This window comes from Oncorhynchus gorbuscha, linkage group LG09 (assembly GCF_021184085.1).
Source record: "Oncorhynchus gorbuscha isolate QuinsamMale2020 ecotype Even-year linkage group LG09, OgorEven_v1.0, whole genome shotgun sequence".
NCBI classification, from domain to species: Eukaryota; Metazoa; Chordata; class Actinopteri; order Salmoniformes; family Salmonidae; genus Oncorhynchus; species Oncorhynchus gorbuscha.
In genome coordinates this window covers 49867019-49885519 of record NC_060181.1, presented here as the reverse complement: position 1 = coordinate 49885519, position 18501 = coordinate 49867019, and the positions used below count along the sequence as shown (strand labels likewise).

The 18501-nt window shown below is 46.0% G+C and overlaps 1 protein-coding gene across 2 annotated transcripts in view; it reads left to right on the top strand.

Annotated features, from left to right (window-relative positions):
• Positions 1 to 6448, top strand: part of LOC124043734 (transcription factor HIVEP3-like) — a 117542-nt gene extending 111094 nt beyond the window's left edge. Inside the window, exons 6-7 of one of the 2 annotated variants that reach the window (XM_046362640.1) lie at positions 3065 to 3684; positions 4082 to 6448. In XM_046362640.1, coding sequence (XP_046218596.1) covers positions 3065 to 3684; positions 4082 to 4519 — 1058 coding nt within the window. In that variant the 3' untranslated portion in view covers positions 4520 to 6448. Of the gene's footprint in view, positions 1 to 3064; positions 3697 to 4081 lie in introns of both variants that reach the window. The other variant, XM_046362639.1, reaches the window with a different exon arrangement.
• The last annotated feature ends 12053 nt before the right edge of the window (positions 6449 to 18501 follow it).

The window sequence follows — 18501 nt, the reverse complement described above, 5'->3', positions numbered from 1 at the left end:
TTCGGGAGCCGACAGAGAGTATAGTCTACCCCGAGGAGGAGTGGTCCCCGGAAGGAGATCAATACTACAATCATACGACCGGTGAGGAGGAAGGGAGTTGGCTCGGGACCGACTGAAGACCGTGCGCAGATCATGATATTCCTCCGGCACTCCTGTCAAATCGCCAGGTTCCTCCTGAGAAGTAGGGACAGAAGAAACGGGAGGGATGGCAGACATTAAACACTTCACATGACAAGAAACGTTCCAGGATAGGATAGAATTACTAGACCAATTAATAGAAGGATTATGACATACTAGCCAGGGATGACCCAAAACAACAGGTGTAAACGGTGAACGAAAAATCAAAAAAGAAATAGTCTCACTGTGGTTACCAGATACTGTGAGGGTTAAAGGTAGTGTCTCAAATCTGATACTGGGAAGATGACTACCATCTAAGGCGAACATGGGCGTAGGCTTCTCTAACTCTCTGAAAGGAATGTCATGTTTCCGAACCCATGCTTCGTCCATGAAACAACCCTCAGCCCCAGAGTCTATCAAGGCACTACATGTAGCACCCGAACCGGTCCAGCGTAGATGGACCGACAAAGTAGTACAGGATCTTGATGGAGAGACTTGAGTAGTTGCGCTCACCTGTAGCCCTCCGCTTACAGATGAGCTCTGGCTTTACTGGACATGAATTAACAAAATGTCCAGCAACTCCGCAATAGAGGCACAGGCGGTTGGTGATCCTCCGTTCCCTCTCCTTAGTCGAGATGCGAATCCCTCCCAGCTGCATGGGCTCAGACTCTGAGCCAGAGGAGGGAGATGGTTGCGATGCGGAGCAGGGAAACACCGTTGATGCGAGCTCTCTTCCACGAGCCCGGTGACGAAGATCTACCCGTCGTTCTATGCGGATGGCGAGAGCAATCAAAGAGTCCACATCTGAAGGAACCTCCCGGGAGAGAATCTCATCCTTAACCACTGCGTGGAGTCCCTCCAGAAAACGAGCGAGCAGCGCCGGCTCGTTCCACTCACTAGAGGCAGCAAGAGTGCGAAACTCAATAGAATAATCCGTTATGGACCGTTCACCTTGGCATAAGGAAGCCAGGGCCCTAGAAGCCTCCCTACCAAAAACTGAACGGTCAAAAACCCGAATCATCTCCTCTTTAAAGTTCTGGAACTTGTTAGAGCAATCAGCCCTTGCCTCCCAGATAGCTGTGCCCCATTCTCGAGCCCGGCCAGTAAGGAGTGAAATGACGTAAGCAACCCGAGCTCTCTCTCTCTAGAGTATGTGTTGGGTTGGAGAGAGAACACAATCTCACACTGCGTGAGAAAGGAGCGGCACTCAGTGGGCTGCCCGGAGTAGCAAGGTGGGTTATTAACCCTAGGTTCTGGAGGCTCGGCAGGCCAGGAAGTAACAGGTGGCACGAGACGTAGACTCTGGAACTGTCCAGAGAGGTCGGAAACCTGAGCGGCCAGGTTCTCCACGGCATGGCGAGCAGCAGACAATTCCTGCTCGTGTCTGCCGAGCATGGCTCCTTGGATCTCGACGGCAGTGTAACGAGCGTCTGAAGTCGCTGGGTCCATTCCTTGGTCGGTTCCTTCTGTCATGCAGGTGAAAGAGGACCCAAAAGCGACTTGGCGAAAACAGAGTCTTTAATCCAGTAAAGTAAATACAAACAAAAAACACAACTTTCACTCGAAATGACGAGGACAAACTGGAGACTCGATCTTGAACAGCAGGTGAACAGCAGGTTGCCTCGGGAAGGCACTTGAACCAGACAGACTCAGACACCTGCTCACCACGCAGCATCTGAGGAAAACACGACACGACAGGGCGATACACAAACACAGCACGGTGAATTCTAGACAAGGAACCGACAGGACAGGAACGGAACACAAAGGAAGAAATAGGGACTCTAATCAGGGGAAAGGATCGGGAACAGGTGTGGGAAGACTAAATGATTGATTAGGGGAATAGGAACAGCTGGGAGCAGGAACGGAACGATAGAGAGAAGAGAGAGCGAGAGAGTGAGAGAGGGAGGGGGGAGAGAGAGGGATAGAAAGAGGGAAAGAACCTAATAAGACCAGCAGAGGGAAACGAATAGAATGGGAAGCACAGGGACAAGACAAGATAATAAATGACAAAACATGACACCCTTTTTGTACATAGTCCCCCCCCCCATTTTCAGGGACCAAAAGTATTGGGACAAATTTACTTATGTATTTTAAAGTAGTCAAAAGTTTAGTATTTGGACCCATGTACCTAGCATGCAATGATTACATCAGGCTTGTGACTCGTGTGACTACAAACTTGTGACTACAAACTTGTTGGATGCATTTTCTGTTTGTTTTAGTTGTGGTCAAAATGTATTTTGCCCAGTAGTAAGGAATGGTAAATAATGTATCGTGTCATTTTGGAGTCACTTTTATTGTGAATAAGAATAGCAGTTTCTAAAACACTTCTACATGAATGTGGATGCTATCATGATTAGGGATAGTCCTGAATGAATCGTGAATAATGATCAGTGAGAAAGTTAGACGCACAAATATTATACCCCAAAAAACATGCTAAACTCTCACAATAGCAGGGGAGGTTAGCATATTTGTGTGTCTAACTTTCTGTAACTTTCTCTTTCTCTTCATTATTCACGATTCATTCAGGACTATCTGTAATCATGGTATCATCCACATTTATGTAGAAGTGTTTATAACATGTTGTATTTTTATTGAAGCTCGTAGTCCAATCCAAAGTCCTGGAGTACAGAGCCAAAACAACAACAAATGTGTCAGTGTCCCAATACTTTTGGAGCTCACTGTAAGTCCATAATGACTTAGGTGAACTCAGTTTCTGGAGAGCTGCATTATCTGCTGGTTTTCAGTCTTGCCTTTCAATCTGGAACTAGTTTAGACCAAGTGTTCCGTATTGGACAAGTTCAGATAGTACCTCCCCGTTTTACTCTGTTTCTGACTGCTTTATTGCATTTTGTGACTACTGAACACAACTGTGTTAATTTAGGTGCATTCTGGAGGACTGGAGTTTGGAGAATTAGGCTTAGTGTAAATTTTCCCCTTTTCTCATCAGGAGATATTGAAGAGCATTTATCTGGCTCTGAGGACCAGGATGAGCACCAGTTCTCTGACGTGGATGATTCAGAGGAGGACGATGACGAGGATGATGAAGAGGAGTACTCATCTCACAACGAGCCGTCCTCCTCACCCGACTGCCGTCTGTCCACATGGGGGCACTCCAGCAGCGGAAGACGGTCCCAGCAGGGCACGCCTGACCCCTCAGCCCCAGAACCCCAGCCAGATCCCTGCCTCAGCCAGGAGCCCTCTCCCACCCATAGACTGTGGCCCAGCGGGCGTGCTTCCTCTCCAGAAAGCCGGAGGGCACTGTTCTGGGACGCCTCCCCCAGGGCCTTCTCCCCTAGCAGTGAGAGCTGCTCTCCCATCCGAAGCTTTTCCCCCAGACTGGAGCTGGCCTCCCCCAACCGACACCTCTCGCCCTCTTCCAAGAGAGAACCATCCCCCATCAGAGCTCTATCCCCCCTGTACCCCCTGTGGCCTCTGTCCCCTAGCCAGTATCGGGTGTTGTGGGTCCGGGCCTCTCCCTCGTCCCCGGGGGTGCAACATAGACCTCGCAGGTCTCCCAGTCGTTTGCCATGGGACATCCCCAGTATGATGGCCAGCGATCGCAGACAGGTGGGTTCAATGGTAAGTTATGTATATAATTCACTTGGTGATCCTGTAGTTTTGTCAGTTACAAAATGAGATGTAATTAGCCATCCCTCCACATAACTACATTGTCAGTAATGGTCAGTAGTAAACACATCTTTTTGCAGAGTAATTTCCCTTTTGTTACTAAGCTAACACTCACTATATGAGAACACTTTGTAAATGTACTTTTGAGAGTTTTTTTCCTGTCATCAGGCTTGCGGCTGATGGTGTTTAATGCCTGTGGTTGCGTCTTGCTTGCTCCCCTCCACTGTGTTTTAAAATCTGCATTGGAAGCCCAGTTTAGCCAAAGGCAATGTGAAAACATGTTCAGTGTTTTGTTCTACTGTGTGAAGTAATGATGAGGTACTTGCTCCCCGTACAGGAGAGGATAGGAACACCAAGTAAAGGGCAGATTGGTCCAGAGCCCTGCCTGTCATTCCCCCCAGCTTTCCGTCTGTCCCCCACTGACAGCCCTAAAGCCCAGTCCCAGTCCATGGACCGCATCTTCAGCCACCTGCCTCTGTACTCCCAGCAGGCCAGGGTGCCCTACCTGATGATCCCCATTGGGGGCATTCAGATGGTGCAGGCTCGTCCCCGTTCCCACCCCACTACCCCCACCTCGACCTCCTTTCCCCCAATGGAGGGGCTTTTACTGGGCCAGACCAGGAGGGAAACCCCCTGGTGCAGGACCCCCATAACTCAAGGGCTCAGAACTCCTGGGGACCACTGGTCTGACAGCCAGGAAGTAGTAGGAGCCAGCCAATCAGGGCTATGCATTCCCAGTATAACCCCACCCATATGTTCCAAACCCTCCACCTAGCACCAGGGTAGGATGGACCCAGGGATGATAAACACAATGCAAAAGGACAGCTTACACAGCTCCTCCCACTCACACAGGTCTGAGGGAGAGACCAGAAAATGATGGCCCTCACACAGCCAGGCAGGACCATCCCCCTAGTCAGCCAGTCACCCCCTCCCACACACATGATTGGATAGCAGTCTGAGAGGCAGGAGACACCAGGGTTGCGGTCCAGAACGACTGGTTCAGAGGAGGAAGAAGCTAAGGTGGAGACTCAACCAATCAAGGCCAGAGCACTTTATGCTTTTTGTTGCAACTCTTGTTTTTGGGTTTTGTATTGCTTTGTTTTTACACAGTTTTCAATTCAATTGTTAACTTAACTGTTAGTTCTTCTGCAATATTCAGGTTTGTTATAAAATGCACTTTTTTTTTTTTGACGATTTCTTTAAATCTCTTGATCTTACCTGTATCTCTATTGATACTGCGATCTTAATATATATTTAAATATATATATGTCAAATAAATATGAATACATTTGTAAATTACCAAAATCGTTAATGAACAACAAATTCACTTTTATTTGTTTCCTCTTTGTCCACTATTACCCAAACTGTAGTTACTTGTGCCTTTTCTTTCTGTGTTTGTGTCTTGAGATGACGACAAAGAAAAAAGGCTGTGAAGTTTTGATTTACACTCTGTGTTTCCAGGAAGGGGGTTCCTGTGTTCCGTGATGATTGATTGTTTGTATCCTTAAAGGGATAGTTTGGGGTTAGAGGTAGTTTCGTGAGCCAATGCTAACTAGCTGTACCCGAAGACTTCCAGTCTTTGCACTAAGCTAGTTAGCATTGGCTCACAAAACTACAGCACCTCTACCTTCCTTCATACTGGATGCAGAGACATCATAATGAATTGCCAAAACACCAAACTATCCCTTTAAGGCCATTGCATTGATGTCAGAGTATTCTAAAATATGGTATATGAGGTGGTATATTGAAGGAACAGTGAGTGCTTTGCAAAGAAAATGCACTGAAGTCATATTTTTTTTATAAAAAGATAGTCAATGTTATGTCTCTGTACAGAGAAGAGTGCTCCATATTTATTATTTTGTTAAACTATGAAAGTTATTCTTTAAGTTTTTTTACTTGACATTTTTTTTCATTTAGTCATGTGTCTGTCTTTTTCATAATGTTCTCAAAAGACTTGAGAGGGAGAGGAAGTTCTCTTTTAAGATTGGATATGGAACATGTGCCCAAAAGATTTTCACACAGGACATTTTTTTTTCTCTGAACCAATAAAAAGTGCACCAGACTTCTGTGAGGCTATTTTACTTGTTTTGTTTTCTTGTTTTTGAAAATTTTTTTATAATTTCTTTAATAGGTCAACCAAAATACTGATTGATTAATAAATATAGAATGCTTCTGTTTGAATTCCACAAAATAACAACTGGAGTTAATATCCACAAAATCAAATAAATTGTTATTTGTCACTTGCTTCGAAAACAACAGGTGTAAACTAACAGTGAAATACTTACTTAAGGGCCCTTCCCAACAATGTAGAGAAAAATAATAGAATCAAATTATAACACAAGGAATAAATCCATAATGAGTAATGATAACTTGGTTATATACACGGGGTACCAGTACTGAGTGTCAAGTCCTGATCGTAGAGATCATTTTATTCTCTGTTTGTTTAGTCAGGGTGTGACTCGAGTGGGAAAGTCTGCTTTCTGGTTCTTTGTTTTTGGCCGGGTATGATTCTCAATCAGGGACAGTTGTCTATCGTTGTCTCTGATTGGCAATCATACTTAGGCAGCCTTTTTTCCTTTTCTCATTTGTGGGTTGTTGTCTTTGTTAGTGGCATGTATAGACTTACAGAGCTTCATGTTTGTTTTGTTGTTTATTGTTTTTGTTGGTGACATTTAAAATAAAAGAATGTACGCTTACCACGCTGCACCTTGGTCCGGTCATTTCCTTGACGACGATCGTGACAGAACAACCCACCACAAACGAACCAAGCGGCGTGGCCGGGAGGAGTAGACAGAGTGGACATGGGAAGACATTGGAAGGAAAGGGATCCTGGACGTGGGAGGAGATCCTGGCTGGAAAGGATCGCCTGCCGTGGAAGCAGCGGGAAGGCGGAAGCAGCTAGTAAAGGGGCCCAGTGTTACACAGGGTCACGGTTGGCAAGGAAGATCGGGAGGCCACTCCCCCCCCAAAATTGGGGTGGCATACGGGGAGGTTGGCGGAGCTAACTCCCCATGCTCACGGTAGGGAGCGTGGTACTGGTCAGGCACCATGTTATGCAGTGAAGCGCGCATTGTCTCCAGTGCGCTTTCACAGCTCTGTGTGCTATATTCCAGCTCCTCGCATTGGCCAGTCTAGAGTGGGCATCCAGCCAGGATGGATTGTGCCACCTCAGCGCTCATGGCCTCTAGTGCATCTCTTCGGCCCAGGATATCCTGTGCCGGCTCTGCACACTGTGTCTCTGTTGAAGGAATTCTAAATTCCTCTTGTTTTATTTCCCAATCAAAATTAAACACTCTGTCAATGCATAAAGGGTTTGTAAGACCCTTTATTTTATAAGAATGTTTAATTCAAGAGAGTACTGGCTTCATACACATTTTACCACAGGTTATTAACTGAAAATGACGTGAGCGTTTTCTAATGTTCTATCTCTTCTTGACACTGGTAGAGAGGCCCTATAGTTCTCGAGCCTTCCCTCCTCACCTAAATCCAAGGTCAGTCAGTGTAGATATAAGCATTCTAGACAGTCTGGAGATAGTCTGTCCCTGCCATCTGGAGGTAGTTCATTCATTTCTACCAAGGCATTGTTCTAAACTCCTAACTATATTATATACAATTGGGAATGGGAGCAAGAGAGAAAATTCATATATGTACAGTACATAATAGCATTTGGACTAGTCAGTCCTGATTGAAATGTATACATAATTAGTCATCATTGATAAAAATTCCCTTAACAGTCTCCAGTGCATCTGCACAGCCCAGTGCATCCTGTGCTAGCGCCCCACATTTGCCGGGCGACGATAACCATCCAGCCAGGACGGGTTGTGCCAGCTCTACGCTTGAGACCTCCAGTGCGCCTCCATGGCCCAGTATATCCGGTGCCTGCTTCACGCACCAGGCTTCCAGTGCATCTCCCCAGTCCGGTGAGACCTGATCCAGTTCCACATACCAGGCCTCCAGTATGTCTCCCCAGCCTAGTAAGCCCTGTGGCAGCTCCACGCACCAGGCTTCAGTACGTCCAGTACGTCTCCTCGGTCCGGTGAGACCCGTTCTGGCTCCACGTAAGAAGCCTCCAGTGATGATCCATGGCACGAAGCCTCCAGTGATAATCCATGGCCCGAAGCCTCCAGTGATGATCCATGGCCCGGAGCCTCCGGTGATGATCCATGGCACGGAGCCTGTAGGACGATCCATGACAAGGAGCCTGCAGTACCAGTACTGAGTGTCAAGTCCTGATCGTAGAGATCCTTTTATTCTCTGTTTGTTTGGTCAGGGTGTGACTCGGGTGGGAAAGTCTATGCTTTCTGGTACTTTGATTTTGGCCGGGTATGATTCTCAATCAGGGACAGCTGTCTATCGTTGTCTCTGATTGGGAATCATACTTAGGCAGCCTTTTTCCTTTTCTCATTTGTGCGTTGTTGTCTTTGTTAGTAGCATGTATAGCCTCACGTTCGTTTTGTTGTTTGTTTTTGTTGGTGACATTTAAAATAAAAGAATGTACGCTTACCACGCTGCACCTTGGTCCAGTCATTTCCTTGACGACGATCGTGACACTGAGTCAATGTTCAGGGGTACGAGGTAATTGAGGTAGATTCGTACATATACACTCAGAGGCCAGTTTATTAGGTACACCACCCTGTTCATGAAAATGGTTCTCTCCTACAGACAGTGTGTCACATGACTGTAGCTTGCTATATAAAGCAGGCAGACAGGCATTGAGGTATTCAGTTACTGTTCAGTTGAATGTTAGAATGGGCAAAACAAGCTTTTCACGCACGGCAGTGTTTAGGGTTCACCGAGAATGGTTCGACAAACAAAAAACATACAGCTCGTTGATGGATGAGAGGTCAAAGGAGAATGGCAAGAATCTTGCAAGCTAACAGGCGGGCAACAAACAGGCAAATAATGGAGCAGTCCAACAGTGATGTGCAGAACGCCATTTCGGAACACACAACTCATCGGCCCTTGTCACAGATGGGCTATTGCAGTAGATGACCACACCGGGTTCCACTCCTATCAGTTAAAAACAAGACGAATAGTCTCCAGTATGTTGTGCGATCACCAACATTGGATAATTGAGGAGTGGAATCCCCTGGTCCGACAAATCTCGGTTCCTGTTGCGTCATGCTGATGGCAGAGTCAGGATTTGGCCCCTCCTGCCTGGTGTTAATGGTTAGGACCTTTGATACCAATTGTGCAATGTTTTACATGCCCTGAATAATTTGGGTTGTTCTTTGAAACAAAGGGGTTCCAACCGGGTAACTAATAAACTGGTCACTGAGTGTAGATAGGGGTAAAGTAACTAGGCAACAAGATAGATAATTAACAGTAGCATCAGCATATTTAATTAGGCAAAATAGTTATTGCAAAAAAGATCAATGCAGATAGTCTCGGAAACTGTTTGTTTGACTATTTAGCATTCTTATGGCTTGGGGGTAGTTGTTTAGGGTCCTATTGGTTCCAGACTTGGTGCATTGGTACTGCTTGCAATGCAGTAGCAGAGAGAACAGTCTATGATTTGGGTGGCGGAGTCTAATTTTTAAGGCCGCCTTCTGGCACCGCCTGGTGTAGAGGTCCTGGATGGCAAGGAGCCCTGCCCCAGTGATGTGTAGGGCCATACGCACTACCCTTCTGTTGCGCCTTGCAGTCGGATGCCAAGCATTTGCCATACCAAGGCGATGATGCAACCAGTCAAAATGGTCTCAATGGTTCAGATGTTTAATTTTTTGAGGATCTGAGGGTCCATGCCAAATCTTTTCAAACTCCTAAGGGGGAAGAGGAATTGCCATGCCTTCTTTGTGACTGTGTTGGTGTGTGTGACCATCTTAATTCCTTAGTGTTGTGGACACCGAGGCACTTGAAGCTCTCGACCCGCTCCACTACAGCCCCGTCGATGGGGGTGTGCCCGGACCTTCGTTTCCTGTAGTCCACGATCAGCTCCTTTTGTCTTGCTCACATTGAGGGAGAGGTTGTTGTCCTGGCACCACAATGCCAGGTCTCTGACCTCCCTATTATAGTCTCATTGTCGTCTGTATTCAGACCTACCAACGTCATGTCATCAGCAAACTTAATGATGGTGTTGGAGTCGTGCAGCCACGCAGTCATGGGTGCACGACTTTAGCACTAAATGGGAAATCGTGAACAGGGCGGGACAAAAGAGCATGAACAAGGCGGGACAAAAGTTGGGGAAATCTGAATATGCAAATACTCCGCGATATTGCGACACTGTTGATCAATCGAAGCTCAATATAGCTTCCAGGCACGAGTGGGTTGGCTGTTGATACCTAGCACTGCCTAGCCTGCTTCCTAGCACCAACATGAGGGCAGAGCTAGAGTGGCTATCCAAACTATCGTGCTATGTGGAAATCCACCATGACGAGAGGGCTAGCTTTAGCTAACTTTAAACTCTTTAATCTCACTTTACATCATTATTTTCTGCAAAATAAGCATTCCAGTCAACACTGACTTTGTTCCAATTCTATATTTGGTGAGGTTTGTTAATTTCTGACACCATGTTAAGATGTTAGGACTGAACAAGGTGGCGGCAGGTAGCCTAGTGGTTAGAGCGTTGGGCCAGTAACCCACCCAAAGCTCATGTTCTGTCTTCACTCATGTTCCCGTCATTCCTGTAAAATCCCTTTTGCAGGATTAGACACCCCATGTCCCTGTAGGTTGACCCAATAATTAATTACCAGCTGCTGTCTCCTAATCTGCAATGGCATATCCCCAATCTCCACCTGTAGTGCAGCCATTGGGGACGTCCGAAATGCCTCACAACATATTCTGAATACTTGTCCCTGTATGACATCTAGCCTTTCCAATGATGTCCGGGCTGCCGAACCATACGCCATAACCATACTGCCGCAGTCTATTACAGATCGGATCAATGCATTACATTACATTTACATTTAAGTCATTTAGCAGACGCTCTTATCCAGAGCGACTTACAAATTGGTGCATTCACCTTATGACATCCAGTGGAACAACCACTTTACAATAGTGCATCTAAATATTTTAAGGGGGGGGGGTGAGATGCAACATACATGGTCCTCAATGAGGAATGCCCAGCCCCCCACCCCTTCCCCGTCAGACAGAGCATCACATTTATCACCTTCTTACACTTTCCCACCACTTTCTCAATGTGTTCTGCGTAGGTCAGTCTAGTGTCAAAGTATACCCCAAAGAACCTGAAGGTCCCCACAGTCTCCAAGTTTCTATCAAGTATACAGTTGAAGTTGGAAGTTTACATACACCTTACATTTACACTCAGTTTTTCACAATTACTGACATTTAACCTAGTAAAAATTCCATGTATTAGGTCAGTCACCATTTTATTTTAAGAATGTGAAATGTTGGAATAATAGTAGAAATAATTATTTATTTCAGCTTTTATTTCTTTCATCATATTTCCAGTGGGTCAGAAGTTTACATACACTCAATTAGTATTTGGTAGCATTGCCTTTAATTTGTTTAACTCGGGTCAAACGTTTTGGGTAGCCTTCCACAAGCTTTCCACAATAAATTGGGTGAATTTTGGCCCATTCCTCCTGACAGAGCAGGTTAACTGAGTCAGATCTGTAGGCCTCCTTGCTTGCAAACACTTTTTCAGTTCTGCCCCCACATTTTCAATAGGATTGAGGTCTGGGCTTTGTGATGGCCAATACCTTGACTTGGTTGTCCTTAAGCCATTTTGCCACAACTATGGAAGTATGCTTTGGTTTCATTGTCCATTTGGAAGACCCATTTGCGAACAAGCTTTTACTTCCCGACTGATGTCTTGAGATGGTGCTTCGATATATCCACATAATTTCCCTCCTCATGATGCCATCTATTTTGTGAAGTGCACCAGTCCTTCCTGCAGCAAAGCACCCCCACAACATGGTGCCGCCATCCCCGTTCTTCACGGTTGGGATAGTGTTCTTGGGCTTGCAAGCCTCCCCCTTTTTCCTCCAAACATAACATTGGTCATTATGGCCAAACAGTTATATTTTTGTTTCATCAGAACCAAATATTTGCGTGTCTTGACAAATTGGCTTGTGAAGGTAGGTGCACATATCCAGATTAGATTAGATCCAGATTAGACCAGAAAGTGCTTGTTTCATTTTCTCCGGTTTTGCCTGGCAAAAACCGTTCATATTATCCATATAAAATGCAGTTTAGCAATCTGTTACGAAGGCATCTTTGACAGAACAATAGGCTACCTGGCAATGTCTTTGATCATTTACATATTTCAGATAGGCCTAGTTTGGGTGGGTTAATTATATACCTCAGGTGGGGGGGTAGGCCTACTGGCTATATGTCTAAAGGTAGCTGTAACATTGTACTGCCTTCAATATTTATGGGATGAAGATGTAACATATTTTGGTGAATTAAATACAATATTTGTGAGGAAGAAAAAGGCTACAGACCGACCATGCTTTCCAAGCGTGTCAGTCACCCATTGTTTTAGAGGGGGCACGAAGTATGTTATGATGGATGGAGGGAGGGACAGGTGGTGGTTTATGTAAGCATACCTCTTTACCTGTTAAATTTCATTTGAATGAGGGTGTCATTCTGACTGTTGTCATCCACACATCTCATGCCGGACGAACATGTCTAGAATATTACATCCAAATTACAACAGTACATGGGATAATACCACACATCATCAACACAGGCACATATCATGGCATTATGATATTGCAGGGGTCTGTTTTGAGACCTGTTCTCTTTACTATTTATATAAATAATATTGGTCTATCTATTAATATAGATAGACCAATTAATCAGTATGCAGACGATACGGTTATGTATGCCATTGCACCAACTGTTGACCAACCTATGTTAGAGCTGCAATCTGATTTTGTTACATTACAGAATGCCCTTGTTGATTTAAACGTGTACTTAATGCGGGCAAAACGAAATATACTGTATGTTCTCTAATTCACAAAATAATTTATTTGATGAACTACATGTTTACTCATTGGATCGTTCTCTCATTAAGCGGGTTCCTGCCTATAAATATCTGGGCATTTGGATTGATAAAGATCTAACGTTTAAAACACATACGGAAGAGCTAGTTAAAAAGCTAAGATTTTTTTTTTAAATAGATCTTGCCTCTCTCTAAACAGCAGGAAGCAGATTGTACAATCAACATTCCTTCCAGTTTTGGACTATGATGACACTATTTATAAAAATGCAGCAGGACCACTCTAAAACCCTTGGATGCAGTCTACCATAGCGCACTTCGCTTTATCACAGGTGACAGGTTTAATACTCATCACTGCATCCTGTATCAGAAGGTCAGCTGGCCATCACTAAAGTCTTGTAGATCACTTCATTACTCCTTTTTTGTTTACAAAGCTCTGCTGAAAAAGCTTCCAACATACTTCATTGTTAAAATAAGACACCAAACCCGTTCACAGGCATAGATAACTCTCGAGGTTCCGCTAATCCATACTGATCTAGGTAGATCGCTTTCAGTTTTTAATGCCCCCCCATTCCTGGAATAGCCTGCAGAAATCTAGAAATCTGGTTTGATTAAAATAAGAGATAGTTGTGGTTGCAATGTTGAATGTTGTACTGTAACTTGTAGTTTTTTTGTTAGAGTGATCATTGTGTACTGTTGTATAGTTGTATAGCTGTGCTCAGGGCACCTTTGAAAATAAGACGCTGGTCTCAATGGGTTTCCCTTAACTAAATAACAGTTAAATAAATCAAATCATAATTAATACACAAATATGATATTATCATATTTGCTAGATTACAGAGCTATCTGTATCCTCTCTTGACTGGTCCAGTCAGTGTGCCCCCTCTGCAAAATATTGTTGACAGGTCTTTTTTTATAAATAATTATGATAAAAAGTGGGCTTAGAAATTCTGTTTAGTAATTAATTTAACATCTGAATTATTTATTTTTCAAACAGAACAAATCTGAGGGGGCACGTGCCCTTGTGCCCCCTATGGGTATGACGCCTCTGTCTTCCATCCGATCCTGCAACCTCCCTGCCTAAATTATTACCCCCGTAGCACTCATGTTGGTAGCCATGAAGTGCTCACATCAACACCCTCATCCCGGAAAACCTAGACGCACTCCAATTTGCATACCGCACCAGCAGATCCACAGATGATGCAATCTCAATCACACTCCAAGACTGCCCTTTCCCACCTGGACAAAAGGAAAACCTAATGTGAGAATGCTGTTCATTGACTACATCTCAGCGTTCAACACATCTTCCACGCTGATCCTCAACACTGAGGCCCCTCAGGTGCGTGCTTAGTCCCCTCCTATATTCCCTGTTCACTCACGACTGCGTGGTCAAACACGACTCCAACACCATCAGTAAGCTTGGTTATTTTCTGTATACCAGGGAGCTAGTTTCTTATGACAAATGTATTTAGTTTTTAGGGGTTGCAATTGCATCTAGGGTATTGCGCAAGTCTAAATTGAGTTCCTCAGTTAGGTGGTTAACTGATTTTTGTCCTCTGGCGTCCTTGGGTAGGCAGAGGGAGTCTGGAAGGACATCAAGGAATCTTTGGGTTGTCTGAGAATTTATAGCACTACTTTTGATGCTCCTTAGTTGGGGTCTGAGCAGATTATTTGTTGCGATTGCAAACGTAATAAGAGGGTGGGCCGATAGTCCTGGATTATGAGGAAAAACATTTAGATACACAATATTTATGTCACGGGACAAAACTAGATCCAGAGTATGACTGTGGCAATGAGTAGGTCCGGAGACAAATTTGACAAAACCCACTGAGTCAATGATGGCTCCGAAAAGCCTTTTGGAATGGGTCTGTGGACTTTTCCATGTGAATATTAATATGACCAAACATTAGAATATTATCTGCTATAATTACAAGGTTCGATAGGAATTCAGGGAACTCAGTGAGGAACGCTGTATATGTCATGTTTTGTCTTATATTGTCTTGTCATTTTGCTTTCCCTTCTGTTCGTTTTCCCCCTGCTGGTCTTTTTAGGTTCGTTCCCTTTTTTCTCTCTCCCTCCCTCTCTCTCTTCTCTCTATCGTTCCGTTCCCGCTCCCAGCTGTTCCTATTCCCCTAATCAATCATCTAATCTTTTCACACCTGTTCCGTATCTTGCCCTCTGATTAGAGTCCCTATTTCTCCCCTTGTCTTCCGTTTCTGTCCTGTCGGATCCTTGTATATTGTTCACCGTGCTGTGTCTTTGTCTCGCCCTGTCGTGTCGTGTTTCCCTCAGATGCTGCGTGTGAGCAGGTGTCTGAGTCTGCTACGGTCGGTGCCTTCCCGAGGCAACCTACAGTTTATGGTCGAGTCTCCAGTCTGTCCTCGTCACCACGAGTGGAATTAGTTTTTATGCTTTGTTTACCGCTCCGATTTGTCTAGGAGTATTGCATATTTCCTTTACTGGAATAAAGACTCTGTTTTCGCCAAGTCGCTTTTGGGTCCTCATTCACCTGCATAACAGAAGGATCCGACCAAAGAATGGACCCAGCGACCACAGACGCTCGTAACACTGCCGTCGAGATCCAAGGAGCCATGCTCGGCAGACACGAGCAGGAATTGTCTGCTGCTCGTCATGCCGTGGAGAACCTGGCCGCTCAGGTTTCCGACCTCTCTGGACAGTTCCAGAGTCTTCGTCTCGTGCCACCTGTTACTTCCTGGTCTGCCGAGCCTCCGGAACCTAGGGTTAATAACCCACCTTGTTACTCCGGGCAGCCCACGGAGTGCCGCTCCTTTCTCACCCAGTGTGATATTGTGTTCTCTCTCCAACCCAACACATACTCTAGAGAGAGAGCTCGGGTTGCTTACGTCATATCACTCCTTACTGGCCGGGCTCGAGAGTGGGGCACAGCTATCTGGGAGGCAAGGGCTGATTGTTCTAACAATTACCAGAACTTTAAAGAGGAGATGATTCGGGTTTTTGACCGTTCAGTTTTTGGTAGGGAGGCTTCTAGGGCCCTGGCTTCCCTATGTCAAGGTGATCGATCCATAACGGATTACTCTATAGAGTTTCGCACTCTTGCTGCCTCTAGTGACTGGAACGAGCCGGCGCTGCTCGCTCGTTTTCTGGAGGGACTCCACGCAGTGGTTAAAGATGAGATTCTCTCCCGGGAGGTTCCTTCCAGTGTGGACTCTTTGATTGCTCTCGCCATCCGCATAGAACGACGGGTAGATCTTCGTCACCAAGCTCGTGGAAGAGAGCTCGCGTCAACGGTGTTTCCCTGCTCCGCATCGCAACCATCTCCCTCCTCTGGCTCAGAGACTGAGCCCATGCAGCTGGGAGGTATTCGCATCTCGACTAAGGAGAGGGAACGGAGGATCACCAACCGCCTGTGCCTCTATTGCGGACTTGCTGGACATTTTGTCAATTCATGTCCAGTAAAAGCCAGAGCTCATCAGTAAGCGGAGGGCTACTGGTGAGCGCTACTACTCAGGTCTCTCCATCAAGATCCTGTACTACTATGTCGGTCCATCTACGATGGACCGGTTCGGGTGCTACATGCAGTGCCTTGATAGACTCTGGGGCTGAGGGTTGTTTTATGGACGAAGCATGGGCTCGGAAACATGACATTCCTTTCAGACAGTTAGAGAAGCCTACGCCCATGTTCGCCTTAGATGGTAGTCATCTCCCCAGTATCAGATATGAGACACTACCTTTAACCCTCACAGTATCTGGTAACCACAGTGAGACTATTTCCTTTTTGATTTTTCGTTCACCTTTTACACCTGTTGTTTTGGGTCATCCCTGGCTAGTATGTCATAATCCTTCTATTAATTGGTCTAGTAATTCTATCCTATCCTGGAACGTTTCTTGTCATGTGAAATGTTTAATGTCTGCTATCCTTCCCGTTTCTTCTGTCCCCACTTCTCAGGAGGAACCTGGCGATTTGACAGGAGTGCCGGAGGAATATCATGATCTGCGCACGGTCTTCAGTCGGTCCCGAGCCAACTCCCTTCCTCCTCACCGGTCGTATGATTGTAGTATTGATCTCCTTCCGGGGACCACTCCTCCTCGGGGTAGACTATACTCTCTGTCGGCTCCCGAACGTAAGGCTCTCGAGGATTATTTGTCTGTGTCTCTTGACGCCGGTACCGTAGTGCCTTCTTCCTCTCCGGCCGGGGCGGGGTTTTTTTTTGTTAAGAAGAAGGACGGTACTCTGCGCCCCTGCGTGGATTATCGAGGGCTGAATGACATAACGGTTAAGAATCGTTATCCGCTTCCCCTTATGTCATCAGCCTTCGAGATTCTGCAGGGAGCCAGGTGCTTTACTAAGTTGGACCTTCGTAACGCTTACCATCTCGTGCGCATCAGAGAGGGGGACGAGTGGAAAACGGCGTTTAACACTCCGTTAGGTCATTTTGAGTACCGGGTTCTGCCGTTTGGTCTCGCCAATGCGCCAGCTGTTTTTCAGGCATTAGTTAATGATGTTCTGAGAGACATGCTGAACATCTTTGTTTTTGTCTACCTTGACGATATCCTGATTTTTTCACCGTCACTCGAGATTCATGTTCAGCACGTTCGACGTGTACTCCAGCGCCTTTTAGAGAATTGTCTCTACGTGAAGGCTGAGAAGTGCTCTTTTCATGTCTCCTCCGTTACTTTTCTCGGTTCTGTTATTTCCGCTGAAGGCATTCAGATGGATCCCGCTAAGGTCCAAGCTGTCAGTGAGTGGCCCGTTCCAAGGTCACGTGTCGAGTTGCAGCGCTTTCTAGGTTTCGCTAATTTCTATCGGCGTTTCATTCGTAATTTCGGTCAAGTTGCTGCCCCTCTCACAGCTCTTACTTCTGTCAAGACGTGTTTTAAGTGGTCCGGTTCCGCCCAGGGAGCTTTTGATCTTCTCAAAGAACGTTTTACGTCCGCTCCTATCCTCGTTACTCCTGACGTCACTAGACAATTCATTGTCGAGGTTGACGCTTCAGAGGTAGGCGTGGGAGCCATTCTATCCCAGCGCTTCCAGTCTGACGATAAGGTTCATCCTTGCGCTTATTTTTCTCATCGCCTGTCGCCATCGGAACGCAACTATGATGTGGGTAACCGCGAACTGCTCGCCATCCGCTTAGCCCTAGGCGAATGGCGACAGTGGTTGGAGGGGGCGACCGTTCCTTTTGTCGTTTGGACAGACCATAAGAACCTTGAGTACATCCGTTCTGCCAAACGACTTAATGCACGTCAAGCTCGTTGGGCGTTGTTTTTCGCTCGTTTCGAGTTTGTGATTTCTTACCGTCCGGGTAGTAAGAACACCAAGCCTGATGCCTTATCCCGTCTCTTTAGTTCTTCTGTGGCTTCTACTGATCCCGAGGGGATTCTTCCTTATGGGCGTGTTGTCGGGTTGACAGTCTGGGGAATTGAAAGACAGGTTAAGCAAGCACTCACGCACACCGCGCGCTTGTCCTAGTAACCTTCTTTTCGTTCCTGTTTCTACTCGTCTGGCTGTTCTTCAGTGGGCTCACTCTGCCAAGTTAGCTGGTCATCCCGGCGTTCGAGGTACTCTTGCTTCTATTCGCCAGCGCTTTTGGTGGCCTACTCAGGAGCGTGACACGCGCCGTTTCGTGGCTGCTTGTTCGGACTGCGCGCAGACTAAGTCAGGTAACTCTCCTCCTGCCGGTCGTCTCAGACCGCTTCCCATTCCTTCTCGACCATGGTCTCACATCGCCTTAGACTTCATTACCGGTCTGCCTTTGTCTGCGGGGAAGACTGTGATTCTTACGGTTGTCGATAGGTTCTCTAAGGCGGCACATTTCATTCCCCTCGCTAAACTTCCTTCCGCTAAGGAGACGGCACAGATCATCATCGAG